Source organism: Leptonotus elevatus, chromosome 7, assembly GCF_054856555.1.
Source record: "Leptonotus elevatus isolate MCC_2025b chromosome 7, RoL_Lele_1.0, whole genome shotgun sequence".
NCBI lineage: Eukaryota > Metazoa > Chordata > Actinopteri > Syngnathiformes > Syngnathidae > Leptonotus > Leptonotus elevatus.
Window position 1 is genome coordinate 8,777,185 of NC_141245.1, and position 27,581 is coordinate 8,804,765.

Consider the following 27,581-nt stretch of genomic DNA (forward strand, 5'->3'; position numbering starts at 1 on the left):
AGCCTTAAGCATTGCGTTTGAATATTCAAGCAGAAACGAGGTGGTCTTAAAAGTGTACTCACGTAACTCACAACTTGTCCCGTAGTAACCAGGTGAACACGTACACTTCCCCGTAACGGGATGACACTGCTCATGGGCTCCTGAACACTGGCATGGCTGACTACAGTTGTTCCCAAACATACCGGATGGACAAACTAACATAAAAGAAAATAATAATAATGATAAAAAAGTCACCATTTAACAAAAACTCAAGACAAACATGATTAATACAATTCCTTGCAAAAGTATGAACCCGCCTGTGTATAGCCTTTGCATTTAGCCCAAAAAGTTCCATTTTGGTCTCATTTGGCCAGAGCACCTTCTTCCACTTGATTTGTTGTGTCTCCTAGGTGGCTTGGCACAACCTTTTTTTTGGGGGGGGCAGCCATTTTCACTAAATCACTTCACTGGATTTTAACTGATTTTTCAAGGTCCACAGAATATTCTGTTCTATTGCTGTAAAACATGGAACCTACCAAAAGAAAGATTATAGTCTCTTTTTTCATCAGGAAAAAAAAGTATATTTGTATCTGTTTGCGTTTTGCAGCAATTAGCATTAGAATATAGCTAAATTTCATCATTATTCATATTGATTCCTGTTGAAAACACTGGCAAAAAGAGCTTGATGCAACATGGCCCTGGCTGATCTCTTGTACTTTTTGTTCCAACTACCATTGCTTTAAGCGATCTCTTCATGTCAGAAGTTGTATCAAAGCCTTCTGTATGCTCTAGCATAAAAACGTATAAATACGTTTTTGGGAGTACAGAACAAAGTAGTAAAAAAACATATTCATAGGTTTTTGGGTTTGAATGAGTTAATGGGTTTCTTTGAGGAACGGTGTTTCTCTTGCCACTCTTCCATAAAGGTTTCCAGTGGTCTTTCCATTTGAATATGATTGGTTGAACAGTTTAAAATCGAAATCTTGCCTTAATCTGATTCAAAAGTTTATCCTGGACCTGCCTGGTGTGTTCCTTGGTCTTCATGATGCTGTTTGCTTCCCAATATGATGCATTTATGAGACTGATTACACAAAATCTAGTTATTATCATCAGTCATTTAAGTCAACATTGGATCATTCAGAAATCATTAGGGAAATTTCTGAGTCAGTTGCCAGAGAAAAGGGATGAAAAACGTCGCACATCCTACTTTTCAGTTTTTTACCTATGTCCCACTTAAGAGTTGATTCTTCACAAGAAATAATTTTTTTTTATATATTTACGTTTGAAGTAGTGTTGTTCCGATACCGTTTTTTAATTTTCAATTTCTCAACATGAAAAAGCTGTCCTGCCATTGGTTCAGAGCATTCAAGGGCCAATAGTATATCTTGGCCTGGCATGCAGTGAACACATCACACATACAGTCTCAAGATGCTGCATCCAAAGTCCTATATTAGCGTTGGAAATATTGGTATCGGCATGATACTTGTTAGTACTTGCTGATGCCAATACCACTGTTTTAATGCCGTATCGAGGCCTCTCCCGATACCTGTATCAGAACAAAACACGAGTTTGAAAACGTCAGAAAGTTAAAGGGGGCTAATACTTTCACAAGGCACTGTATATGAAACGAATAAAACAATACACAGTGTACATAAAAAGTATACACACCCCTGTATAATTTAGATGAAAAAAGATTGAACATATTTAGCCATAATTTCAAAGGTGTTCATTTTTGCTTTCCCAAGACTTCTCATTTGTTTGACTTTTTTTATCTCTCTCTAATTGAGTTGTACAAGTTATAGGTCACATTAATGGTGGAAAAATCATTAAAATTATCAATATTGGTGCCATATTTTTATTATCCATGATACAATGTGCATTCACTAGTTATACTATGCAATATGCAATATGCAAGTCAATTCACAAATTACAAAAGTATAAATGCCATTTTAGTAGAATCCTTGGGCAGCATTAAAATCCGCAAGCTGTTTATGTATAGCTTTAAAAGAATTGCAGACCAGGATTATTATAGTTTTGGATTTTTCATTATAGTTTGGTTTTAGTTATTATTCTTTTTTATTCAGTTAATTTTAAGCAATTTTTAGAGTAACTTTGTTCGTTTTTATTTATTTATTTATTTATTTATTTTTTAATATTCTGTTTTTGTTTTTTATTAGTTTTAGTATTAGTGTTAGCTGTTTGTTTTTTTAAGTATCAGAAATGACTCTTCGGCCTTACTTTTTTTGGTTCAGCGGAAAATAAATACAGAAATAAATACATTTAAAATAAACCCTGGAAGCTCATGTTTGATAAAAAACTAAAACCATGGAAATTTTCACTATAATCAAAGTTATTTTTGATTAGTTTTTATAAACATATAATGCAGTTTGAGTTACTTTTCACTTCGCAAAATCATTTTCATTTTTTCTGTTTACGAAAATGTTTTTCACTTTTACTTTTTTCATTAACCTTGTTGCACACTGAGTTGCATTACATTGATCTAATCTTTTAAAAAGCGCAAAAGCAGCAGAGAGGGCCTTCATATATTACATAATTAGAGATGTCAAAGTTAATGGAGTAATTGACAAGTAATCGATTATCAAATTAATCAACAGCTATTTTAATAATCGAATAATTGTTTGGAGCCATTTTTTTTATTTGAAATTGTCCAAAACCTCTGATTTCATCATATCAACAGTAATTGTTCACTGATTTTTGTAGTCCTTCATGAAAGAAGACTGATTATCGTCTGTGTTTAATCAAAATAAGACAGTTGCAAACATTTGTTTTTACTTACCCCCCCCCCCCCTTTATTTCAAATCACTATACAAATACGAAGTATGAAATCAACACCATCGACTGGTTAATAAACAGTAATCAGGGGACTTTTTTTTTATGCACTTCAATGCAAAATTCAAATGAATCTGATTAGTCGATTAATCGATTGAATAATCGATAGATTAATCGATTCAAAAAAATATTTGATAGTGACAGCACTATGCGCAATGTTTGTGTAGTAACAAAGTCTTTCTCTCCTGCTTGACTGTAGTGTGTGAACATATAAAAACTTTCCATATTAACTGGTCACAGAAAACTCATCAACATTCTCTGGTGCCCAAACCCAGATAGGAAACACTTGGCAGCATTTTTTCCACACACCCTTTCTCGATGTAAGAATGAATGCAATCCTGCGACCATCAGTCATAGTGCATGAATGTGTGAACCCAACATGTTTGCGGCTGAGATCGCAAGCAGCGTGGGGAACAGATAAGAAAGGACTCCAGACTAAAGAGGCAATTACGGAGCTGTCATTATGCATGTCTGCCGTCCAAAAGCCCTTATCCGCCGCTGAGTAGACAAAAACAATGCTTTCTGTTTTACTTGGCAACTGGTGTGTAACATTTATCAGATTTCTGGGGAGTTTGTAAGGAGAGGAAAGGAGCTGAGGTGGTGTTGGGGGTGGGCTAGTACGTAGATGGTATGGACCACAGCATGAAATATGACATAAAGCAGTGTAACTGTGAGCGTTTGCCAGCAATACATGAAATGTTTCCCAGGATTCTAAAGTTAAAACATCTTAAACAGTATCATGTTAAAGGGTGGAATGTCAGTCATACCAATTACACAGAGATTTGTTGTTCACAACAATCATTAACTCTCTTTCTTTGGGAATCTTCATTTGCGTATCTAACAAGAAGAATCATGGCAAGGAACTTTCTGTGGGCTCATAATATCATATTTAGGTACCAAGTTGTTTCATTAGCACCTCGTTTTTTAGTTTAAAAGGACAACACGTTTTCCTCTCCTTGATATTTAGGAATAAGCAACATGGACGGCCTCTCTCAACACGTGAACCAAAAGCCTTCCAACTAAATCCACATTTAAATATCACCACCTTAATGTTGCAATTATAGAAACTAGGGATTGGCATCGCTATTAGCGGACACCGGGCACTCCCGATGGTGGCCAATTACAACGGCATATTAGGGCCACGTATATGTATTTTTTCAGAGTGGGGGTAATATTCCGGGGGAAAAACGTGCAAATTTGCCACTTTATAAAGTGAGAAAAAAACATACAAGAAATACACATTGCGTACTACTCGGATGTTTGTGCCAATATTTTGCGGTTGGGTTTTAAAATAAGGAGCATTTAAGTTAATTAGTTAAAATGTATATTTACTTGTACATTTATGTTTCCAGAATTATTATTTACACATTCATACTTTTTTTTGTTATTTTTGTACAAGTAGTTAAGTTGATGTGTGGAATCTGCCGCTCTCCGTCTTTCACTTGCATTTACCTAAAGTATGCTACCTTCTGATTGGTTAGTGTTAGCCAGCTGATCAGGAAGTGTTGTAGCTGAGTAAAGGAATCCGTCTCTATCCTGCCTTTTCATTTTATTTTATTCATTTAGTACACTCAATTAAAAACTCCGGTCACCCTTTTAAAAAGTTTAAGTTACATTTATTTTGGAGTCCAGTAATCGTGCCTACGAAGTTTCTTTTATGCTTGCTATGTGCTCCGACACAGCCAGAAAAAAAAGTTTACAACGCTGCTATGTGATAGAAATGAAGCACATGCGCTCCAGGGCGTGTTTGCTCCTTTCGCCAAAACGTTATTGCTAATGTCTCATTCTCGGATAATTGTTTTTAAGGAGAGGATGTTCAGCAGTGAGGACCTCCCTCACACCCCGTTTTAATGATGTGGCTTACATTACCCAGAATGCAAAGAGGTCCTGCCCAGCCAGCGATGCATTGGCAGGCTTCTGTGATGTGGTGGCAGCGGGCACCATTCCTGCACTCGCACATCTGGCCACAGTCAAGATCGTAAAAGCCGTCAGGGAACACTGTGCGTCGAGATTAAATTTCCCAAAAAAGGATGTTTCTTTTCTTTTCTTTTCTTTTGTCAATCCCCTCGTCTCATTTGACTCTTCTGCTACTTGTCCCCACTGTCTTACCACCAACAGAAAATGGCCAAATCAAATGGTAATGTTAATTTATAGAGCATCAGCATTCATTAAGCAAGTTGATGTCGCGCACGTGTGGTGAATCTGGGACACATCAAAGTCAGCAGCAGCAGCTCGGAGGCCAATCCCGTTTTGGGGCAAGAGAGGCCGTAATTCCAGCACCTGCTGAGTCTGCAGGCCCCACCAATGCACGACTAAACAGAACCAGGTTACTGCGCCCACTTACACCTACATGACAGCCTGTAGCTTGCTGGAAGCGTCTGTTTCTCATTGTCAAACCAAGACAGAGATCGTTTAAGAGTGTAGTCGGTCGACAGGTTTGGTAAATAAACGAGCTAACAGTACTGTGTCAGTGGTAACATGAACATTTATACTAGGGGTGGGAATTGCCTAGTACCTGGCGATTTGATTCGTATCACGATTCATAGGCCACGATTCGATATGATACCGATTAATCACGATACGAATCTATAAATTGATGATTGCGATTTTTCTCAACTCAAATTTTGAAAACACTCATCAGTAAACTTGTACATGTACACAGTAAGATTTTTATGAAAATGTATTTATTTGAACAGCACTGAAATCAAATATTAAAGCTTAATGTTCCATTAATATAACATTCTTCCATGCTTAATGTGTAAATCCTAACCCTAAGTAAGACGTTTTGTTGAATATTCCCATTAAAAATCGATTCGGCCGCATATTGAATCGATTCGAGAATTGCGCTGTAATATCGCGCTATATTGCCGAATCTATTTTTTCTAACACCCCTAATTTATACTGACATGAGATTTGTTTGTGGTTGTAACATCTTGAGATCTTAACATAGGGATGGGTATCTTTCACATTTGAACCGGTACTCTTCCAATTCTCAGTACCTGGGAATCGATAATATTACTCAATGGTACCAATTTTCTGTACTTTTGTACTCTCTCTCTCTTTTTTATTTCTTTTTTATTTCATGTATTTATTTGTGTGGTAATGTGTATATATATATATATATCAACTTGGACGTTTGGGACAGAATCTGAACCAATTATCTCAGCATTGAGGAGTTTCAATACACCACCTCTTCTATCCATACGGGAAGCAGAAACTCCACATTTCTGGTGCACCACAAATTGGGGTGCACCAGAAATGTGGAGTTTTGGTGGTTTCATATATTCAGGGTGTTCCCTTAACTTTTTACATCATTTCTTCCTTCCTCTGATGCTGTCCACTCCTACTTTAAAGCCGCAGCCTCAATGTGAGTGAAGCACACATCCTTTCAGGCATTGAACCATCACTGTTCCCACGCTGACAGCGTGACATCTTAGCCTGCATCTGCAGTGGTTCAGCTGTGATGTCGTTAAAGCTGGCCCACTGAGGTCGCCATAAATGAGCTCTATATGGTAACAGTGTTAAAAAAATAAAAATAGAAAATAAATAAAATAAAAAAAGTTTTTGTCTACTATTTACTGTTTTTTGAATGTTACTGTTTTGATTTAGGTTAACATAATTTTTGTTAATCCAAATTGTTTCTGAAATTATGCTATAGACTGTTTGTGGCAACATTTTCAGCATATCTGATATCGTTTTTGCACAGAACTAGTTTTGCTGTAGGGTGGCTTATGTGCATTAATAATAAGCCAGTTCATATCTAAAATAGCCCTTAACTTAGTTATACAAGTTCCCAAATAAAAATATCCAATAGAATTCTGATGCTTACGATTCCCTTATGCTAAAATACAAAAAAATATTTTCAAATGCAGGCGACTACCAGCTGGATTGACTCAAATCTATAGGGTCCATTGATGTACAGTATGTAACTTACCTTTATGAATGTGGTCTGGTTTATTTATAGCAAGAAAGGGGTGACTAGTTTTCATATTAACCACAGAAGCCTGTGCAGAGTCTGCTGGTACTTGTTAGTTTAGAACCGTCCCACTTCCTCTCTCAAAGTTTATAGGTAGGCACAGAGGAGCTGGTCCACGGCGACTACCGCACACACTGTGTCATCACTGAAAGACTCCCATCTCGGAGCTAAATGAGCTCTTTAAGACAAGAGGATTATTTCCAGATCCCCGCTTGTGTAAGAAAGAGGGCTGTCAGCCCATAAAGCAGGTCCACGCAGGACCACACAGTCACTGAGGAGACCACAGAAATAGAACGGATAAAGAGAGAACAGAAGACAACTTCCTGGTGCCATTTAAGAGTGATACATTGAAGAAAGAGAACAATAACGAGTCAGCGTGACAGTGGAACAGCATTTCTATTTACCGCAAACTATTCTGAATTGGACATCAAAGTTGCAAAAGCAAGCAACAGTTAGCACCAGAGTCAGCATAACAGCCTGTTTCCACTGGGGGGGGGAAAAAAGTCTGACCAGGACCTCATAAACGCTCTGTGAGACAATGTTTCTGCCATAGTAATGAGCTCTCTTGAGTCACGTACTCTTTGTCAAGAATCTCATTACGGTATGTGGACAAAAAAGATCTCACTGAAAGGGAAGGCCATATCTTGAATCTATCTTTGGATTCTAGAAAAGAAAATACCCAATGAGATCTGGTCCGTCTCACAGTACAGGCCTTTTTCTGATTCCTGTCCAGCAGACTGAGAAACTGAACACCTCCGCTTGAGGGGAAAGGGCCTCCAGAAAACAGAACCTAGACAGACTGCTAGGCCCATTTCCACAGTGAGGTCCAATCAGAGTAATGTGAATCATTAGAACAACTAGAGACAAGAGGCTCTGCTCTAATGGTGTGTGGCCATTATTTTAAGAGCAATATCTACTGCTGAAGTGGAATGACGCTTTGGGCCTTAAATCTTAGTTAGAAGACCGTCATTTGAACAACTCTACCCAATTATTAGACAGTTTAATAAAGGCATCAACCTGCCTGATTTCCCTGTGAAATGGATAACGACATACATGAAAAAAGACACACTATAAATAATAATGTACAATCCAAGATGTAATAATCATTACCCCCCCCCCCCCCCACACACACACACACACACGCACACACACGCACACACACCGACGCGCCTTTTTTTTTTGTATCCAGTTGAGTCTGAAACCAGAAAACTAAATCTGCAGTGACCTCTGCTGGAATAAAAAATATTACTGTTGACATTATTTCCTCCAATTATTATTATTATTTTTTACTGTATTACAAGGAAACGAGGGCCACAATATAGTATTATCAAGAGGGAAATGAGGGCCACCAGACCCAAAAACAATGAGCTGACAGCAAGCATCAAGAAATCCTGGGCTTCCGGGCCCCGCAGCCAAAAAGCCACGGCTCATCGAGGTGGTGATTAAGGCAAAGGGACTCCCAAGCAACTACTGAAGATTACCATCCATCCATCTTTGTTTTCCATGCAAAACACTGGGAAGTATGCATGGTGATTTCTTCAAAGTATTCACTTTTTTTTATGTTTTCATTTATTTTGTGAGCTGGAAGCCCAAATAATGTAAAGATAAACAAATAAATACTTGAAATCACTTAAATTGTGGGTCCTGAATCTATAATCTATGAAAGTTTGACTTTTTGAATGAAATTATGAAAATGATCCAACTTTTTCGAGGATATTCAAATTTTGGGACGACCACATGTATATGGTATCAAAGAACAGAAAACTTGTGAATGAATTTGACAGAAAAGCTGTTATGACTAAGCACAAACGCATGGTGGCAGCAGACGCTAGCTAAACCTCATACTGTGCTGTAGCTATCAATCAGCAAGCATAACTTACTTTCTTCACATTTGTGTCCAGTATAGCCGGGCTCACATAAACAGTGACCGATGAGAGGGTCACAGCCCACAGATCTGTTTTGGCACTGGCATTTATTGATGCATCCATGACCCCACCAACCAGATTCACATGCTGCAAAAGAAAGAATACATGACATATGTCAGCTCTGCCCATACCTTCCTGCTGGACGGGTTTGGAACACACAACACTGAATAGCAACTCTTAAAACAATAAAACCGTAAAGCACGACTAGTGTGAGCATACCTATCCCGAACCCCTTTTTTTCACATTGTCATGGCCAACAGGCTCTATTGCAGTTTGTAACTGTTCCTCCTATTTTTGTACAGCTAGCTACCATTCATCCATTTTCTTTAATGATTGTCTTCATGAGGGTCATGGGTCGACTGGAGCCTATACCAGCTAATTTGGGGACAACCACAAGGCAAATATACAGTAGATGAACAACTAACTGTTCATATTCATATACTGCTAGAAGGACAATTTAAAGTTAGCCGAAGCCAATTAGCTGAAGAAGCATGTTGAAGCACTGAGGTGCCCCAGAGAAGTCCACGCAAGCACAGGGAGAACATCGAAACTCCACATAGGAATGCCGGCTGAGATTCAAACGTCGAACCTCAGAACAGTGGTGCAGATGTGCTAACCACTTGCTCACATTGTTGTTAACAGCTAGCAACAATGTTAGTGAGTGTAGTCTAGCTAGTAGCTAGCTTAATATCAAATACCTAAACATGGACAATTTTTTCCTTTCTTTTTTTACAGACTGAGGAAGTTTTTGCCTGTATTTCTTGCCTTTATGATGGGACGCTTCATTTGGTTTTAACTACTATATATTCTAATGACATCCAATTCAAGCGCTAATAATAGCAAGTGTCACTTTACAAGAATATAAATCCACAGTTTTGGACACTTAGAGAGACTATTCCCTATTCAAACCCATTTATTTTTACAGTTATTTTGACATACTTAATGGAGCGCAAGATATGGTGTATTTATACAAGCATTACATTACAACCACATGAGGGCGCTGTATGGCATGGATGTAAGTCAAACCTTTGAGCCATAAATGTCAAAGTTAAAGCTAAAATATCATATTTCTGTTTTGCAATGGTGACACACATTTTAGTTGCACTTAGGCATTCAATAAAGTTTGTTGTCTTACATAGCTGACATCTCTCCCCATGAAGGCCTGCAGGGCATTGCTGGCTGCACTCCCCACTCTTGGGGTCACACAAACCTCTACCTGGGCAATCACATGGCTGCTCACAACCTGCGCCAAAGAAGCCTGGCTCACATTCTACAGTGGGACACACAAACATGTACTGGTAAATATACACAGGAGAACAGTTGGCAGTCACGGTAACGTCTTAAAATGAGATTTCAGAGCAGCATACTGTCTCAGTAACAAGGAACTTTTTCCCTCTCAGCTGCTCATCCTACTGAAGCCTTACTATTGCAAATAATGAGATTTTTTTTTGGGGGGGACACTTCACAATAACAAGGTGATATATTAATGTGTTGAAATTCAGGCAGTTGACCTGTGAAGGTAAACCATGTGGACATAATGAAGCATGCTTCCATCATAGCAGATATTGCTGCTGTGGGCTAAGCAAATGAATACATTGAGAACCGTTTTCCTGTGAAGGGATTATACCTTTCTCACATTGTGAGCCGTGGTATGCAGGCTTACAGATACAGCTCCCCATCTTGGGGTCACAGCCAGTGGAATGTTCTCGAACGCAGTCACATTCCTTGGAACAGCCAGCGCCGTGCGTCCACCTGGGACAAGCTGAGGACAGGAAGAAAAATAGGACATTAAACTGTAATTGATTATTAGCATACTGGTAGTAGGCTTTATTTCTAGTCTTGAGCAATTTGCATCCAGCGAAAAAATTGCATATGTAGACAACCTGCACATATGTTTGTGTTTCCTTCTTTATGAGTTATTTGTGGTCTAAGGGGAATATGACCCCACCCACACTCAAAACTAGCAGCTTAGCCTTCCAAAGTATTACATTTTAGAATTTTCATGCCGCTGTACTTAGTTGCTTTTCTGCTTTCATTCTGAAGTGCTAGGTCTTTGTAAATGCCTTTCAAAAGAGCCCACTGTTGTATGGAATGCAGTAAAGGGTACTATAGGTGTACAGTTAAGGGTACTGCCCCAGTAACAAGCCACTGGACAACTCAAGGTACAAATTGAGCACTTGTGTGGACAATGTAAATACTGTTGCCGTAAAAGATTACGGCTAATGTATCTCATTTTTCAATTCAATTTCAATTCATTTCATTATTTCCTTTCATAAAGGTTGGACAGTAGCCATGCTTAAGGTTGGGCGACTTTCCTAAGCATTTTAAAAATACAATCAAGCGTGCGGCGGCTGTGGCTCAGGGTGTAGAGATGATTGTTCAGTAACTAGAAGGTCAGCTGCGATGGAGGATCCTTCCGTCGAGAAACCGTCGAAGAAACCTTCTTCGAAGAAGAGGAAAAACGACTCAGCGACGGACACGGACGACCTAACCACTACGGACGTTTCGGTCAGTGTGCTGGAGTCCATAAATAAAAAACTTGACGTCCTCGGCCTCATCCTCGAGGACGTCAAAGAATTAAAGGTAAGCCTGGAATTCGTCAGTCAGCAGGTAAGTGTCCTTAAACAGGAAAATGCCGAGCTACATTCTACACTCACGGCTGTTTCAGCCGAGCTGGAAACTATGAAAAAAGAGAATAAAACGCTAAAAGAAACAGTTTTAGATGTCCAATTTCGTAGTATGCGGGAGAATTTAATATTCTCAGGTATATCTGAGAATACCTCTGATAACCCAGAGGTTGAGATAAAAAAAATTATGACGAATTCATTAAAAATTCCTCAGGAGACGGTAAATAACATCTCTTTTGACCGGGTACATCGGCTTGGAGCCCGTAGAGGCAACAAACCCCGTCCTATTATTGCCAAGTTTGATCATTTTAAACAGAAATTATTTGTTAAAAGTAAAGGACGGGAGCTTAAAGGGACCTCATTTGGAATGAATGATCAATTCCCGAGAGAGATCAATGAGCGGCGAAAGGTACTGTTTCCTATAATGAAACAAAATAGGCAGGAGGGTAAACGGACTACGATAGCCGTTGATAAGTTATATATCGATGGCCAACTATTCCGGAACCCCAATTCCACTCCCTGGCTGTTCTAATTAGCATTGGTGGAACTAAACTTAGTTTGATTACTAGGTGTATACATATACTGTATATGTGGTTATAAAACCAAAAATATGAATACTTATTATGTTTAGGCTATATTATAAATATAATATTAATACACAACTATATCTAAAGTATATTTAAATTAAAAAAAAATCTCTCGCTTAGGTTACTGGTGTATTGTTATGTTTAATCCCCTGTTAATTTCCTTCACTTTCACCTCCCTACTCGTTTTTGCACTGTTTTATTTACTTACACGTTACCTTACACGTTACCTTACACGTTACCTTACACGTTACCTTACACGTTACCTTACACGTTACCTCATATTTTATACAAACTATATAAATCACCTAACCACTTTGATTCTATCCTATAACATGCCAGTGGTGGCAAATGGCCTATACAGATATATACATAGGACTGAGTTTTTATTACTTGTATGCATAAATTAGTTCTGGTTTCCTGGAATGTTTGTGGCGCTCGCTCACAGGCAAAAAGAATAAAAACTTTAGACCATCTCTTAAAATTAAAAGCAGATATTTGCCTCCTACAAGAAACCCACCTACAAAAATCTGAAGAAAAATTACTTATTGATAAAAATTTTAGCCAAGCGTACTCTGCCCCTTATAACAGTAGACAAAGGGGAGTCTGTATACTCATACATAAGAATTTACTCTTTACTCTAAATAATACAATAACAGACCCAGAGGGCCGATACATTATTATTCAGGTGACTATATTTAATAAAATATATACATTCGGTAATTTATATGCCCCTAATAATGATGATCCGGCTTTTTTCCATGAATTTTTCTCTAAGCTGTTTGAATTAGCAGCGAACTCTACTATTATTATTGGAGGAGACTTTAACACAACCTTAAATCCATTAATAGATCGTTCTAATAAAACAACATGTATAAGGCGATCACAATCTACAAAAGTAATAGGGGAATATATGGATGACTTTGGCCTCGTCGACAGCTGGAGACTTAAAAACCCATATAAGAAGGAATTTACCTTCTTTTCCGCTGTGCACCGGTCCTTTTCAAGAATTGATTTTTTTCTTACAAATAATTCTATTGCTGATAAAACCGTTACAAAAATACATCCTATTATTATTAGCGACCATGCACCAGTCTCCCTTTCCCTACAAGTTGATTATACCTTTAAACCACCACCTACATGGCGTTTTAACATCTCACTACTAAACGACGCAGAATTTGACAAAATTATAAGAAAAGAATGGGCAGACTTTTTGGAAATAAATGACTCTCCAGACCTATCTCCAGCTCTTCTCTGGGAAGCTGGGAAAGCAGTAATTAGAGGTAAAATTATATCATATTCATCTTATAAAAAGAAACAGGATCAAAAATTTGAAAAAGACTTGGAAGATAAAATTAAACAACTGACGGATGAGTACGCAATAAACCCAAATAACCAAATATGGACTGACTTACAAAATACAAAAATACAGTTAGACGATATGTTAACTAAAAAGACAGAGTTTATAATACAACAATTGAGATACAACAACTTTGAATATAATAACAAATCAGGTAAATTTCTTGCAAACCAACTTCAACGTAATCGGGAAAAATCGCTTATAACGGCTATTAAAGGGACAACTGGTGAATGTACACAATCACCAGAAGAAATTAATCAAATTTTTTATAATTATTATCACAACCTATACTCAGAAACTAATAAACCTAACCCAGAGCATATTGAGGCATTCCTCAGTAGCTTAAATATACCTCAGGTAACTACTGAATATAAAGATATGTTAGATGCACCACTTACTATAAACGAGTTGTACAGTGCTCTAGATAGTATGCCAAATGGCAAAGCACCCGGCCCGGATGGTTATCCGGCTATATTTTTAAAGCACTTCTGGTCAATGCTTGCTCCACTATTGTTAAGAGTAGTAACAGAAATTAAAACTAATGGTCACATACGCCCACACATGAATACAGCAGCAATTAAACTTTTATTAAAGCCAGAAAAAGACCCCACCCTTCCATCAAGTTACCGTCCGATTTCACTAATTAACACTGATATTAAAATTATCACTAAGGCTTTTACATCTAGATTAGAAACAGTAATCCCGACAATCATTCATAGCGACCAAACAGGCTTTATTAAAGAGCGTCACTCTACTAATAATATTAGAAGGCTCTTTAACTCTTTGACTGCCATAAACGTTATAAAACGTTTAGCATAAACCTAGGGAAGGGCGCCGAGGACGTTAAAAGACGTCCCCTATGTTTTTTTTTTTTTTTTTCAAAAACGGGTGCAGGAAAGCCTTGGGCAGCTGTGCTGAAAGTATCAGGCAGATATGATTAGTCAAAGACTCGTTTTGGCCCGTAGAGGGCAGCGATGACTCTCTTTGCACAAGGTTGGATGGGCCGCCCACCGTGGGCGTCAGTAGAAGACGTGAGGCGGAGCTAGAGTGTTGAGGAGACAATGGCTGATCCAAGCCACAATGGCTTGACCAAGCAACCGGTTACAAGCAGCTCAGCTTGAGCATTTTTTTCAAAGACGGAAAGCATCAATCAATACTAAAAAGCGCATTGATGTCAACGATGATGATGACTCCGAGCTCTACGCCAAAGTTGGAAGCTTTGGCCTGTTACTATCACGTAGTAAGCCTCACCGGCTTAGCGCGGCTAGCGCTGCTAAGGCCGGAAAACGCGCACAATAGCCGGCCGGGTACTTCTGCACAAGCGGACATTCGATCGGGCGATGGAGAGTTGGCATCGACCAATGCAGATTGATGATGATGATGATGACGACTCCGAGTTTGACGCCAAAGTTGGAAGCCTGGACGTGTTTACGATCACGTAGTAAGCCTCACCGGCCTAGCGCGGCTAGCGCGGCTAGCGCGGCTAGCGCTGCTAAGGCCGGAAAACGCGCACAATAGCCGGCCGGGTACTTCTGCACAAGCGGACATTCGATCGGACGATGGAGAGTAGTCGAAAAGCATCGACCAATGCACATTGATGATGATGATGATGGTCACTCCCGAGGTTGACGCCGGAGTTGGAAGCTATACGCGGCCGTTATTCTCTCGTCATAAAGCCTCACCGGCTAGCGCTGCTAACGCCGGAAAACGCGGAGCTGCACAAGCGGACATTCGATCGGACAATGAAGAGTACCCCGAGTCCAATGCATATTCATCGGAGGAGCGGGTACAGTCTGATCACGGAGAAGACACTGTTTCTGGACTACGATGCCACCATGAATGGAGTGGATAAAATGGATCAGAACATCTCCTACCACCCGGTATAGCAACTGAAGGACACGGGGAAGCGAGACGTAACGAAACCGTAGCATGATCCTGATATTAGACTTGATGACACACTGCAGTATATACTTGCTATTCCCCGGAAAAAAACGGCCTGCAAGAAAGTGGCACACGCGAAGAGGCAATCTGTTGTGCAAATGCTGTTACGTCTCTTTGCACGCAGGAGAGTGTTACAAAAAGAAAAACTGTCGTTGAAACATCCACATATTTGTAAATAGCACCACAGTTGCACACATTTGTAAATAGTTTGCCAAATTGTTGTCAAATTGTTACACTGTTGAATGTAAATAAACGTATTTTGCTATCAAAAAACACTTTTTCATTCTTGGTGGTAGTGTTTTATAGAAGTAAAGCACTATTTAGGTGTTTGTGGCATCATTCATGGACAAAAAGAAGTGTCAAATTCACTAGAATGCATGAAATAATATCGTTTCACTAAAAGCTTGATTTCTCCGTATTTTGGTCCAACACAGGCGAAATTGGGTCAAACTAACCATTTTCTATTGTTGATTACTAAAGAACGGAATAAGGTAGAAACAAACTCTTTTTTTTCTGATGAAAGATGAAAGTCCAATCTTTCATTTGGTAGTACGTGTGTTTCCATAGTCCAAACAGAACATTTTCTGTGGACCTTGAAAATCAGTCAAAATGCTTAAATCGGCTGGCACTGACGGCATCCCTTTTCTGAAAACGTCTGGCAGTCAAAGAGTTAACCTTATTAGTATGTCACAGCGGCATGATAAAAAGGCAGTTATTATAATTATTATATCATTGGATGCAGAAAAAGCTTTTGATAAAGTTAACTGGTCCTTCCTCTTTGCTGTTTTAAATAAATTTGGCTTTGGGAAGTCATTTATTCACTGGGTGTCAGTATTATATGATTCTCCTAAAGCTACTGTTACTACTAATGGGATTATATCTAAGAGTTTTACTCTACAGAGAGGCACAAGACAGGGATGCCCACTGTCGCCTTTATTATTTGCAATATTTATTGAACCGCTTGCATTAGCCATACGCCAGGAAAGAATGATTCAAGGAATTCACTCTGGGGTAACAGAACATAAAATTAATCTATATGCCGATGGTATTTTACTTTATTTAGAAAAGCCTGCTATTTCGTTAGGGGAAGTATTTAACTTAATAACTAAATTCTCACAGTTATCAGACTATTCTATTAACTGGACAAAATCAACACTTCTACCTATTACAGAAAATTCATGGAACCCTGCAAGCCAGGACCCATACTACTCATTTCCTATAGGTAATTTAAAATACTTAGGCATAAAAATCTCACCTAAATTAACTGATTTAGTTAATTTAAATTTCACTCCACTTCTGGATAGCATTTATAGTGACTTGGAGCGCTGTAATAATCTTCCTATTTCTCTAATAGGACGAATAGCCACTATTAAAATGAAAGTTTTACCCAAAATAAACTATTTTTTCTCAATGATTCCATTTAAACCTACGGCTAACTGGTTCCAGTTGTTGGACTCAGCCGTTACAAAATTTTACTGGAAAAAAAAAAGAAGCAAAGATTAGTCTATCTACTCTTCAGAAAAATAAATCCAAAGGAGGTCTAGAGGCACCAAATTTTATGCACTATTATATAGCCAACCAGCTACAATATATTATTTTATGGGCACAACCCAATAGAGATACTAACTGTTGGCTGGAACTAGAACAGAAGGATTGTAATAACCTCAGACTCCTAGATTTACACTTTATTACAACATCGATTAAGCGACATAACTGCTTTAAAAATCCAATGATTTCCGCCACCCTGACTGCCTGGTGGAAGGCACTAGAAATGACAAAAGCCCAAGTGGAGCCCAGCGGGCTTTCTCCCCTATGGCATAACCCCGACTTTCAAATTAACAACCAATCGTTTTATTTGAATGTGTGGGAGCAGAAAGGAATTACACATCTCCACCATCTCTTCTCAGATAATATGTTTATATCATATACATCCTTGCTCCAAAAATATAAAATAAAAAACGGAAACTTTTTACATTATTTGCAAGTTAAAAGTATGATAAAGAAACAAATTCCAACACTCCAGGGTACGCTCCAACCGCCTGTTTTAGCTAAAGATATTACCAAGCTTTCTCCGACAACAACAAAAAAACTCTCAAAAATATATAAGTTACTTTCATATACTGATAAAACGTCTTTACCCATCTCAAAATGGGAAACAGACTTGTCTATAGCTCCGGAATCTGTCTTTTGGATTCAAGTTTGTGAAAACGTTTTTAAAATGACAAAACACACAAATTTACAACTTATCCAATATAAAATTATTCACAGAACATACATTACTCAATATATGATGAAGAAAATGGGACTCTCAGACTCCGACATTTGTCTCCAGTGTTTACAAAACACTACAGACACTTATTTTCATGCTTTATGGTTATGTACTCCGGTTATGTGTTTCTGGACTAAAGTCTTAGAAAAACTTTCCGCTGTCTTGGACTGTAGGATACCGTTCTCTCCAAACTTGTGTTTGTTAGGTGACTTAACAACAATTGACTTACCACATAAACAATTTCAATCTATACTTGTAGCCCTTACTATCGCAAAAAAAACAATTCTTGTTAACTGGAAAAATAAACAAACTTTGAATATCGACCAATGGTCTAACCTCCTCATAAATCATATTTTAATGGAAAAAATATCTGCCTCAAATAAAAACCAAATGTCAAAATTTAAAGAAACATGGTCTACGTATATAGAATTTTTTAACCTAAACTTGGATTTTAATTCTGCCTGTTAGCGAGAGCCACAGCAGGGTTATAACTTGCATTGATGTTTCTGTATTAGGCAATTTGTAACTAATGGTTGTGTTTCTATAGTCAGGAACCCGGCTGCTGCCAGCGGGATCGAGCGGATTCACCTCCGATGGGCACCAGGGGTTGATATTCGGATTCACGGCATGCCAGTGGGTTGATATTCGGATTCACGGCATGCCAGTGGGTTAATTCTGTGGGTGCTGTCCCCCCTGGCTGGGCGTGGGCGGGTCTGCCCCTCTGTTGGCTGCTGGGTGGCGGCTGCGTCTTGGCCGTTCCCTGGGTCTCTTGGGGGGTGCTGCGTTGCGGGGCTTTCCCTGGTGTCGGGGGCGGCGCCGTTCCGGCGCGGTCCGTCGCTCTGGGCCCGGCGACGCGGTTCGGGGCCTGTGGGCCGCCGGGGTGCCCGGTGGATCCCTCTACCCTCCCCCTTCCTCCCCCTTGCTGCCTCTCCCTCCTCGCCTCTCCCCGCCCGTCCGTCCTCCGCCTCCCTGTCCCCTCTCCCTCGTCACCCTTCCTCCTCCTCTCCCCCTCTCCTTGCGTCCCTGCCGCTGCCCCCTGCCCTTCTTGTCGTCCCCTTCCCCCCTCCCTTCCCCCTCCCCGGTACGCCTTCCTTCCCCTCCCCTGGGCCGGGGGCTCCATCCATGGCCCGGGTCTCGGTGCTACGGGGGCCGGCGGGGGTGGCTGGGGTTTGGTGTCGTGCCCGCCCCGCTCCAGTGGGCGTCCTGGCACCTCGGGCGGGACCCAGTATCCGGGGGGCGAGCCCTATCGCCCCGCCGGAGGGGTCCCATATGCCCGCCGGGGTCCTGGTGGGGTGGGTGGGGGCTTGGTGGGCCGGTGCGCCTCCTGCCCCCGCCCGGTTGGGGAGGGCCCCGCTTGTCACTCCTCTTAACTCACTACACTAGGTTTGCACAATACACTTTTATAGACATATAGGGCACATAACACACTTTGGGGGGTGGGGTAGGGTGGAAACACCGTCTTCACCCTACAACTCCCCTCCAATTTTAATACACCACACAACTTGTGGGGGGGGGGGACTTGTGGGGGTGCCATCGGTTGGGGGCCGCAGTATAGAGCAGTGCTGCGGTCCCCTGTCCGTGTCCCCGCCCCCCCCCCCCCCCCGCCCTATCTATTTTTTTTTAATGCACCACATACACTCAGTAACATGCTTGGGTGGCGGGTGGATCGGAGCGTGGGAATATCATTTCCATCGGCTCCGGTTCACCTGCTCCTAATTTTAATGCACCACACACACACACTTGTATATACACTGGGTGGGGTCACATTCACGGTTTAGGGGTAGAGTTCGCCAGTCGGCGAGCTGGCGGACTCAGTAACAGGGGTTAATTTTCACAAAGAACGCTGGGGTGACGACCGGGGCCTTCCCCCGCTGGGCCTGGGGTTCGGGGGTGTCGGCCGCCCTCCGGTGCCCCCATCTCCCCCTTCTGCCCCCGGTGTTCCGTCCTTCCACACGGCGGGGGGTGGGGTGGGCGCGGCTGCCCTCTCCGCTCCGCTGTCCGGCCCCTCTTCGGTGCCGCGGCCTGGGGGGCCCTGAGGTGTTGCGCTTGCTCTGTTCCGGCGGGGGTCGACGGCTCCCCTCTTTTGTGGAGATTTTCATGCATGCCAGATCCACCACACCAGCATCTACCGAAACTCAGACACAATCTGTTTCCTCCTCAGGTTATTGAATCGGTGGAGGCTGGTGTCTGCGGATCTCACGCGGCTTCGTCTGTCCTTCCTTCCTTTTCTCGGTCTCTCCTTTGGTCTCTTGAGGCCTCCCTGATTTTATGTTTTTTGGATTTGTTGGGGTCTGGATGTTTCTTGGGCTGGGGAGGAGTTCTGGTGGGGGGTGTCTGGTCGGTGCTGGATTTCACCTTCCTTGGTTTTCTTTGGTCCCCTCGGGTCTCCTGGTGTTCGGTTTAGGTGAACGGTATGAGATTTTTTCTAATAGGTTTTCTGGTGAGCTAACAAATACACGCACACACGCACGCACGCACGCACATACACATACTCACCCACACACACACAAAAAAAATAAAATAATATATATATATATATATATATATATATATATATAAAAAAAGAGCAATGATGATGACATTTCCGAATGAACAATACTGAGCTCTTAAGAAGAAAAAAAAAAAAAGAAAAAAAAAAAAAGAAGGTCAGCTGTTCAATCCCAAGTCATCTGTCATTAATTGAGTCCTAGGGCAAGACATTTCACACACATTACCTCCAGTGCTACTCACTCTGGTGTATGAGTGGTTTCAAAAAAATATAGCTTTACTTCATAAGACAGCGCATCATTAAATTTGCAAATTTTGTTGGAAATTTTTTTTTTAAACCATTTTGAAAAATCCGTGTGGGTGGAGTCAAACGTTTAAGTCCACCCGACGTGGCGGCACGCCACAAACTGCACTCTGCATCTTGGGCTACTTGGGTTGGAGGGGCCGTAGGCGAACACTGGCAGCCACACATCCGTCAGCCTGCCCCAGGGCAGCTGTGGCAACTAAAATAGTTTACCGCCATTAGAGTGTGAATGTGTTAGTTGCATGAATAATGTATCCATTGCATTGTAAAGCGCCTTTGAGTGTCTAGAAAAGTGCTGTATTATTATTATTATTTAAGCTCTCCCCCAACTACATCAAGGTCATGTTGCTTGTATACGCTTGTAAAAAAACAGAATCCAACTCTTTCTCTCTCTTGCTCTTTCACTTCCTCCAATTGGAAGCCAGCAGACACCAGTGTCTCATAATTGTCAGGCTAACTTTACTCATTAGCCAACACTGAAGTAAACAAATCAACAAATCGAAATTCTAACCAGTTACTTTTCAAAAACGTTTTCATGGCAATACTTTAGTGAATTTAAGTTCAGAAAATGAGTTTTGACATGTACGTACAGCAAATTTCAGGTACTCAAGACTTCATTTACATGCAGTCAATAACCATTTCAAAACCTAAATACTTAGGTTTTGAAAGGCCATGGGTACGGTGGCTGACTGGTTAGCTGCTAACCAGCCCATGGCCTCAGAGGTCACGGTTGGGTTGTGATTGGGGTGGCGCCATCTCACCTGCTAAACATGCCTAACTTGAATACACTGATTTCTCTGCGATGTTTTCATGCTACTTTCTGTTTTCCTGACAGCAACAATTACACAATGTGTATCTATACACACATAATACGTACCTGTGTATAAACCCATGCTTGTCGCGGGGTAACCCACCAGAAAAAGTCAAGCAGAGGTAAAAAAAATATATATGTAAAAAAAAAAAAAGCGAACCACACTCCTGGAGCAAGGAGGAAACCAATTACTTTCTTAATGAGGTGAGTGACATGAATATAATGATGTGTTTGCGTAATGACTTGTCCGTCCGAGCATGGCGGTTTCGATTGGGATGTTTCAATTGATCACAACGACTATGTATACAGGAGTCCACTCACACATGTAAACGAGTTATCCCAAATGCTTCAGAAACCGGAATATTGACCTTAAAGGTGCTGTCCGGTTTTTCCTTTGCTGTTTGTAAACAAAACATTCAAATCTGACACTCGAGGAAGCCGAGGACAGCCGTCAACCAGGAACGAGCATGAAACCAGCCCACCAATCAAGAGCGGGGGTTCGCTCAGCTGAATTTGCATATGCAGACAAGACACAGGACTTAAACTCCTAATACGTCTACGGAAACAGTCCACCAATCAGGAGCAGAGGTTCACATAGCGAAATTTGCATATGCCACTGATAGTAGTCTCTGCCCAGAAAAGTCTCAGACAGGCCAAAACACATCCTTCGGACTAAACCTTTAATTGAAAATGGACTGCATGTAAAAAAAAATAAAAAAATAAAAAGTCAAATTAAAGACTCTTACATCGGTATTATTGTTCGAGGTGACTAAATTCTATCAATCGCTCAAGTATCGCTTTCTGGTACTTTATACAGGTCTCCAGACTGCCCCTAAATAGTGGCATTTTTCTCCTCAAATTTGAGACAGTGCAAGGCAAATTTCCACCTACTTGTCCCTGTGTAGCCAGTAAATTTTCAGATTTATAATAAATAAATAAATAAATAAAATACTGTTTTTGAATATTTTCTGTTGCTCACAAAAGTCTGTCGGCGTATTTGTCCGTAATATCGTGAAAAAGAGCAGAGTGCATATTTACTTTGCAGGTCAATTAAGTTGGCCCTAAAATTTCTACTTGCACCTCTAAAATTTCAGATTAGGAGCCACAATGTTCGTCTGTGTTATACAAGACTGTCCCCTAAATTAGACCTCTGCCAAAAAAAAGCACAATAGATTAGTGTGTTTTACACCAAACAATCATGTATTACTCTTTTGTACATTTGAATTGAGACAAGATTGTCTTTCTGCAGATATTGATTCAAAGTCGTGAAAATAAAAGACAGATGCAAGTTAAAAAGAATGCTAACTATGCATTGATTAATCATTCTTGGGAATGCAAGATTTACATGCAATGTGCCAAGACCGTCCCCATGCAGCAGCAAAAACTCCACTCCACCCTTGTCCTGCTTGACAGTGGCTTTGTGTGAGTTGCAGCTGGAGTCTCTGGTTACACCCTCTCCACCCTCCTAATGTCGCGCTGCAGGATGGAGCAGGCAGCTGTGGGAATCTAACAATATTTCTCAAGCACATTCTCCCATCATTCTGTTTCGTGCTTGGAGAGTGAGCCACTTTCATACTGAAGAAACAACTCTGCAAGAAGGAGTCTTCACAATGTCAAATCGGAAACTGAGAGGCGATCCGAAAACACTCGGGGGTGTCAACATGGTGACAGAGGAGCTAAGGAATCTTTACTACAAAAGACTGCTGCCGATAGAGAAGCACTATTCCTTCCATCACTACCACTCTCCAAGTTACGAAGATGCGGATTTTGACAGCAAACCGATGGTGCTGGTGATGGGTCAGTACTCAACAGGAAAGACAACTTTTATCAGGTAACGCTGATGCAGTTAAACGGTATCCAGCTGAACGTACAGAAAAGCACATTTCAGTGCCATTTTCTGTTTTTAGATATCTAATCGAACAAGACTTTCTGGGTAGCCGAGTGGGGCCAGAGCCAACCACTGACTGCTTCACAGCCCTCATGTACGGGGAGGCGGAAGGAATCATACCAGGGAATGCCCTCACCATGGATCCCAAAAAACCATTTCGCAACCTTGACCCTTTTGGAAATACTTTTCTCAACAGGTGAAGCAAGAGAGAATGTGTGATCATATGCTGTACGCTAAACTGCGCTAACAATAAATGTAGTCGTGTGGTTATTGTGTAAATATTAAAAATATCCATCTTAAAGTAGCACTAAGAAACTTTTCAACCATAATAAAATATTTTCATAACTCTTCCGATGAAACACAGACTTAAAACTAGTTGAATGGTACCTTTGCCATGGCCTGTGGGGGTCTGTATTATTTTTACTGGCAATAAGCAACTTTGAGGAGGATGGTAGGAACGCTGCCACACAAAAAACTACAAATGTGTTGACTGCTTTATGGCATACGTCACTTCCCCCTTTCTCCATTCGCTACAAAGACAGAAGTCAATTTGAATGTCGACGCACGATTACTGCTTTCCTGGCAGAAGCCGCAAAACAACTGAAAAGTTTTGTCTGAGGAGACAAAATAGAACAAGGGAAGCTACCAGAATAAAAGGACAGTCAAGGATCAACATTGGCTCGGCTTTCACTCGCTGGCATGAGCTCAAAAACAACGCAATGCGCTTGTCCTCATGGGAAATGTGGTTTTCCTTCAGGCATAACATTACCACTTTTGTCCATATGGCGCCGCCATAATCAACATAAACTGAAAATTCCTTAGTGTTGCTTTAATGGACCTAAACTTGAATGTATAGCCAAAAAATGTATTGGATATACATGATTTTTTTTTCCCCTGAGAAGATTTAAGTCCAGATCATCGTAAGAATAATGTTGTATATTCGCTTAAGATATCCGAGGATTGATGTGATATAAAATAATTTACAGGAGGTGGGCATTCCGACAGTAGTGACGGACAGTCCATCAGCTCCTCACAAATGATGAGAAACTTTTTTTTTAATTACTTTAAAAAATATATATACTGACTAAGCATTGACAGAAGCGGGTTTTCATCCGTCAGTGTAATCGTAAAAAAAAATTAAAAAAATACCGGTGGCCCTCTCTGTCCGTCACTGACGGACGCCCATTTTGTTGGCTAATGGTGGACTGATGGACAGTCCGTTAGTACTGATGAAATGCCCTCTTTTGTCTGTCCTGAAGTAGTGGTGACAAATTGATGACCAATGTGTGGTTAAAATAAAATGACAGACTGACAATTACAGTTTAGCTAAACTTGAAAAAATGACAGACTGACGATGATGGAAGGGTGCCCATGCCGCTGGCTAGTGACAGAACAGAAAAATTTGGTAAATTGCCCACATCTCGTAATTTAATTTTTGGGAATTTTGACAACAGCATCTCTGAGCTTTCACATTCACTTTGCAGATAAGTGCATTTCTAGTTGTAAAAATGTATAATCATTTATATGCAGATTTCAGTGTGTGCAGATGCCCAATCAGGTCCTTGAGAGCATCAGTATCATCGACACACCGGGCATCTTGACTGCAGCGAGGAAAAAACTAAGCAGAGGTGAGTTAAGATACCAAATATTTGTTTCTTCTTTAGCATTTGCACAAGTGAATGCCTCTCACACTACATATCCAGTTTATATGAAAATTCTAGTAAAAGCAGATGAGGCAAATTAGGAATTTGAATGATGCAATACTTAATCACATTTTTTTTTAGTCGTGACCACAGCAGATGAGAACAATTTGACAAGAGTTGGAACATTAGCAGACGGTACCAAAGCTGCTTTACTTTTTTGACACATTCATCTGTGGGTGTAACTGAAATGGCTTGCAAACAGTGAGGGCCTCTGGGATATGTTATATGTCTCTCACTGTTTCCTTGAGGCAAAGGGGCAGACCCCATTACCATCGACGTTAATCAAAAGCGTATGTTCCTTCCCCAAAGGCTACGACTTGCCAGCAGTGCTGCGCTGGTTTGCCGAGCGTGTGGATCGGATCATCCTGCTGTTCGACGCACACAAGCTGGAGTTCTCGGATGAGCTCACTCGAGCTTTTGAGGCTCTGTTTGGCTACGAGGACAAGTTGCGCGTGGTTCTGAACAAGGCGGACAGGGTGGATTCGCAGCAGCTCATGAGAGTATATGGCGCCCTCATGTGGTCACTGGGGAAAGTGTTTAAAACCCCTGAAATTTTGCGAGTTTACATTGGATCCTTTTGGTCAGAGCCAAGACAGATGTGTGACCACTACCAGCTAATAGACTTGGAGGAGGAGGATCTGTTGACTGACATAAGAAACCTTCCACACAATGCTGCTGTGAGAAAACTGAATGACTTAGTGAAGAGAGCTCGACTCGTGAGGGTAAAATATCTGACAGCAAAGACATTAATGATTTTCATTCGGTGCTGTTTTTAATATTTACTTTGTCGATCTCTCTCAGGCTCATGCACACATCATTGGCTACCTGAAGCAGGAGATGCCGACTATTTTTTGCAAAGAGAGCAAGAAGCATAATCTGATCTACCAGCTTCCAGTCATTTTCACCAAGATCCAGCAGCAACACGGCGTTCCAGCGGGAGATTTCCCCGACTGCACCAAGATGCAGGTCACACTGAAATGCTTCATTAAGAGAGCTTAACAGAGGCCAACCACTTTTGGAATAGCTGTGATCCAGAAAATAAATGTCCCTTTCATGACCTTGACATAAGCTTAAACCTAACCCAAAGCCGCTCAGCTATGAAATGCATTTGGAATATTTGATCCTGAACGCAAAGTTTGGCGATAACAAATGAAAACATAATCAACTATAATGAATAACACTTGTAATGATAGCCAACATAAAACTTGTTTTTAACTGAATACTCTACTATGGAATATTATCAAATCTTGTATGCTTCTTGTATGCTAGCAGCATTTTTAAGATATAGCCTACTTTTTTTGGGTAATATGCTTTAGATCAGGGGTGTCAAACTCATTTTTGTCACGGCCACTTTGTAGTTCTGGCTTCTCTCTGAGAACCGTAATGACGGTGAAACCATGTTTAATCGTCTCACCGTATTATTACATATACACGACAAATTGACAGAGAACTAGTTTTGAAATCAGAAGTCAAGAATCGTAGTTTGTTTAGTTGGTCCTGGATGTTGACACACATGATTTTCTTACCTTCACAGACCACATAAAATAATGTGACGAGCCTCATCTCAGTCCCGGGCCTTGACTTTGATAGCTGTGATAGATGATGAAATTTTCAGAATTCTGACTTTAAAGTCAGAATTTTACTTTAATCTCAGAATTCTCACTTGTATTACTTTAATCTCAGAATTCTCACTTGTATTACTTTAATCTCAGAATTCTGACTTTTAAGTGAGAATTCTGACTTTGTGACATAGAACTATGGGGGGAGGTCAGAAAGTAAGAATTCTGAGAATAAAGTCATAATTCTCACTTTAAAGTCAGAATTCTGGCTTGAAAGTGAGACTAAAGTGAGAATTCTTATTTTAAAGTCAGAATTCTGAGATTAAAGTGAGAACTTTCACTTTAAAGTCATAATTCTCACTTTAAAGTCAGAATTCTGAGTAAAAAGTAAGAATTCTCACTTTAAAGACAGAATGTTGAGAATAAAGTCAGAATCCTGCCAAGCTTTTTTTTCTCTTCACTGGCCCTAATCCTCTTCTAAATTAACATCATGTAGGCTTCTCCCTAAATGTGATCTGACTCAACTAACCCTAACCCAATTTTATTTTTTTCAGGAGCAACTTCTGAGTCAAAACTTCTCAAAGTTCAAGAAACTGAAACCAAGTCTGATGGTTTCCCTTGACAAACTCCTAAACACTGACATAGCTAAACTGGTGCCCCTGCTTCAGCAACAAGAACTTATCAATAAATCCCTCCCTGGCGTGCTAGATGGCAAGTTCCTGGGAACCTTCAGGCGTGAGCATTACAAGAGGCATCCCTTCAAGGAAATTAAAGATGGCGAAGACAGTGAACACGATTTCACTGAGTGGATAGTTGAGAAACACAAGCCAAAGTATGACGAGATCTTCTACAACCTCAGCCCAAATGGAGGCAAACTTAGCGGAGCCAAAGTCAAAGAATGGATGACAACGACACTTCTGCCCAATTCTGTGCTTGCTCGTGTCTGGAGGCTGTCTGACATTGATGAAGATGGTATGCTGGACAATGAGGAGTTTGCGTTGGCTGTCCATCTTATTGAAGGGAAACTGGAGGGTCATTGGCTCCCGCGGGAGTTGCCCTCTCACCTGCTACCTCCTTCAAAACGACTTTATGTGACTGATGAAGGGATCTAAATAAGACTTGCAGTATGGAACTCTAAATATGTAAATAACTTGTATAGATCGTTTTTAAAAGTACATACACCAACACAGTAACAGTTTTCTTCACTTTGAGCCATACATCCTGAATCCTGAACGCATTTTATAGGACATGTTTGGAATATTTTCGTATTAATGGTTTAATTAAAAAATGCATTTAAGAGTGTTGTGATATTTCATTG

At 40.6% G+C, this 27,581-nt stretch overlaps 2 protein-coding genes across 2 annotated transcripts in view; one reads left to right on the forward strand and one right to left on the reverse strand.

Annotated features, from left to right (window-relative positions):
- The window catches only part of egfem1 (EGF-like and EMI domain containing 1), a 58,497-nt gene that overhangs the window by 8,410 nt on the left and 22,506 nt on the right, over positions 1-27,581 (reverse strand). The window contains exons 17-20 of the mRNA XM_086080848.1: positions 10,358-10,492; positions 9,866-10,000; positions 8,686-8,817; positions 63-194 (exon numbers count right to left, since the gene is read on the reverse strand). Of these exons, the coding sequence (XP_085936974.1) occupies positions 63-194; positions 8,686-8,817; positions 9,866-10,000; positions 10,358-10,492 (534 nt within the window). The remainder of the gene's footprint in view (positions 1-62; positions 195-8,685; positions 8,818-9,865; positions 10,001-10,357; positions 10,493-27,581) is intronic.
- Positions 22,548-27,560, forward strand: LOC147170748 (EH domain-containing protein 2-like). The gene is made up of 6 exons (XM_086080849.1): positions 22,548-22,944; positions 23,021-23,197; positions 24,532-24,629; positions 25,014-25,426; positions 25,506-25,670; positions 26,818-27,560. The coding sequence occupies exons 1-6, from the start codon at positions 22,724-22,726 to the stop codon at positions 27,373-27,375; spliced, it is 1,632 nt and encodes a 543-aa protein (XP_085936975.1). The 5' UTR covers positions 22,548-22,723; the 3' UTR covers positions 27,376-27,560.

Coding starts and splice junctions, on each gene's coding strand:
- LOC147170748 (XM_086080849.1), top strand. CDS start 22,724: ATGTCAAATCGGAAACTGAGAGGCGATCCGAAAACACTCGGGGGTGTC. Junction 22,945..23,020: donor GGAAAGACAACTTTTATCAG/GTAACGCTGATG, acceptor TTCTGTTTTTAG/ATATCTAATCGAACAAGACT. Junction 25,671..26,817: donor CCGACTGCACCAAGATGCAG/GTCACACTGAAA, acceptor TATTTTTTTCAG/GAGCAACTTCTGAGTCAAAA.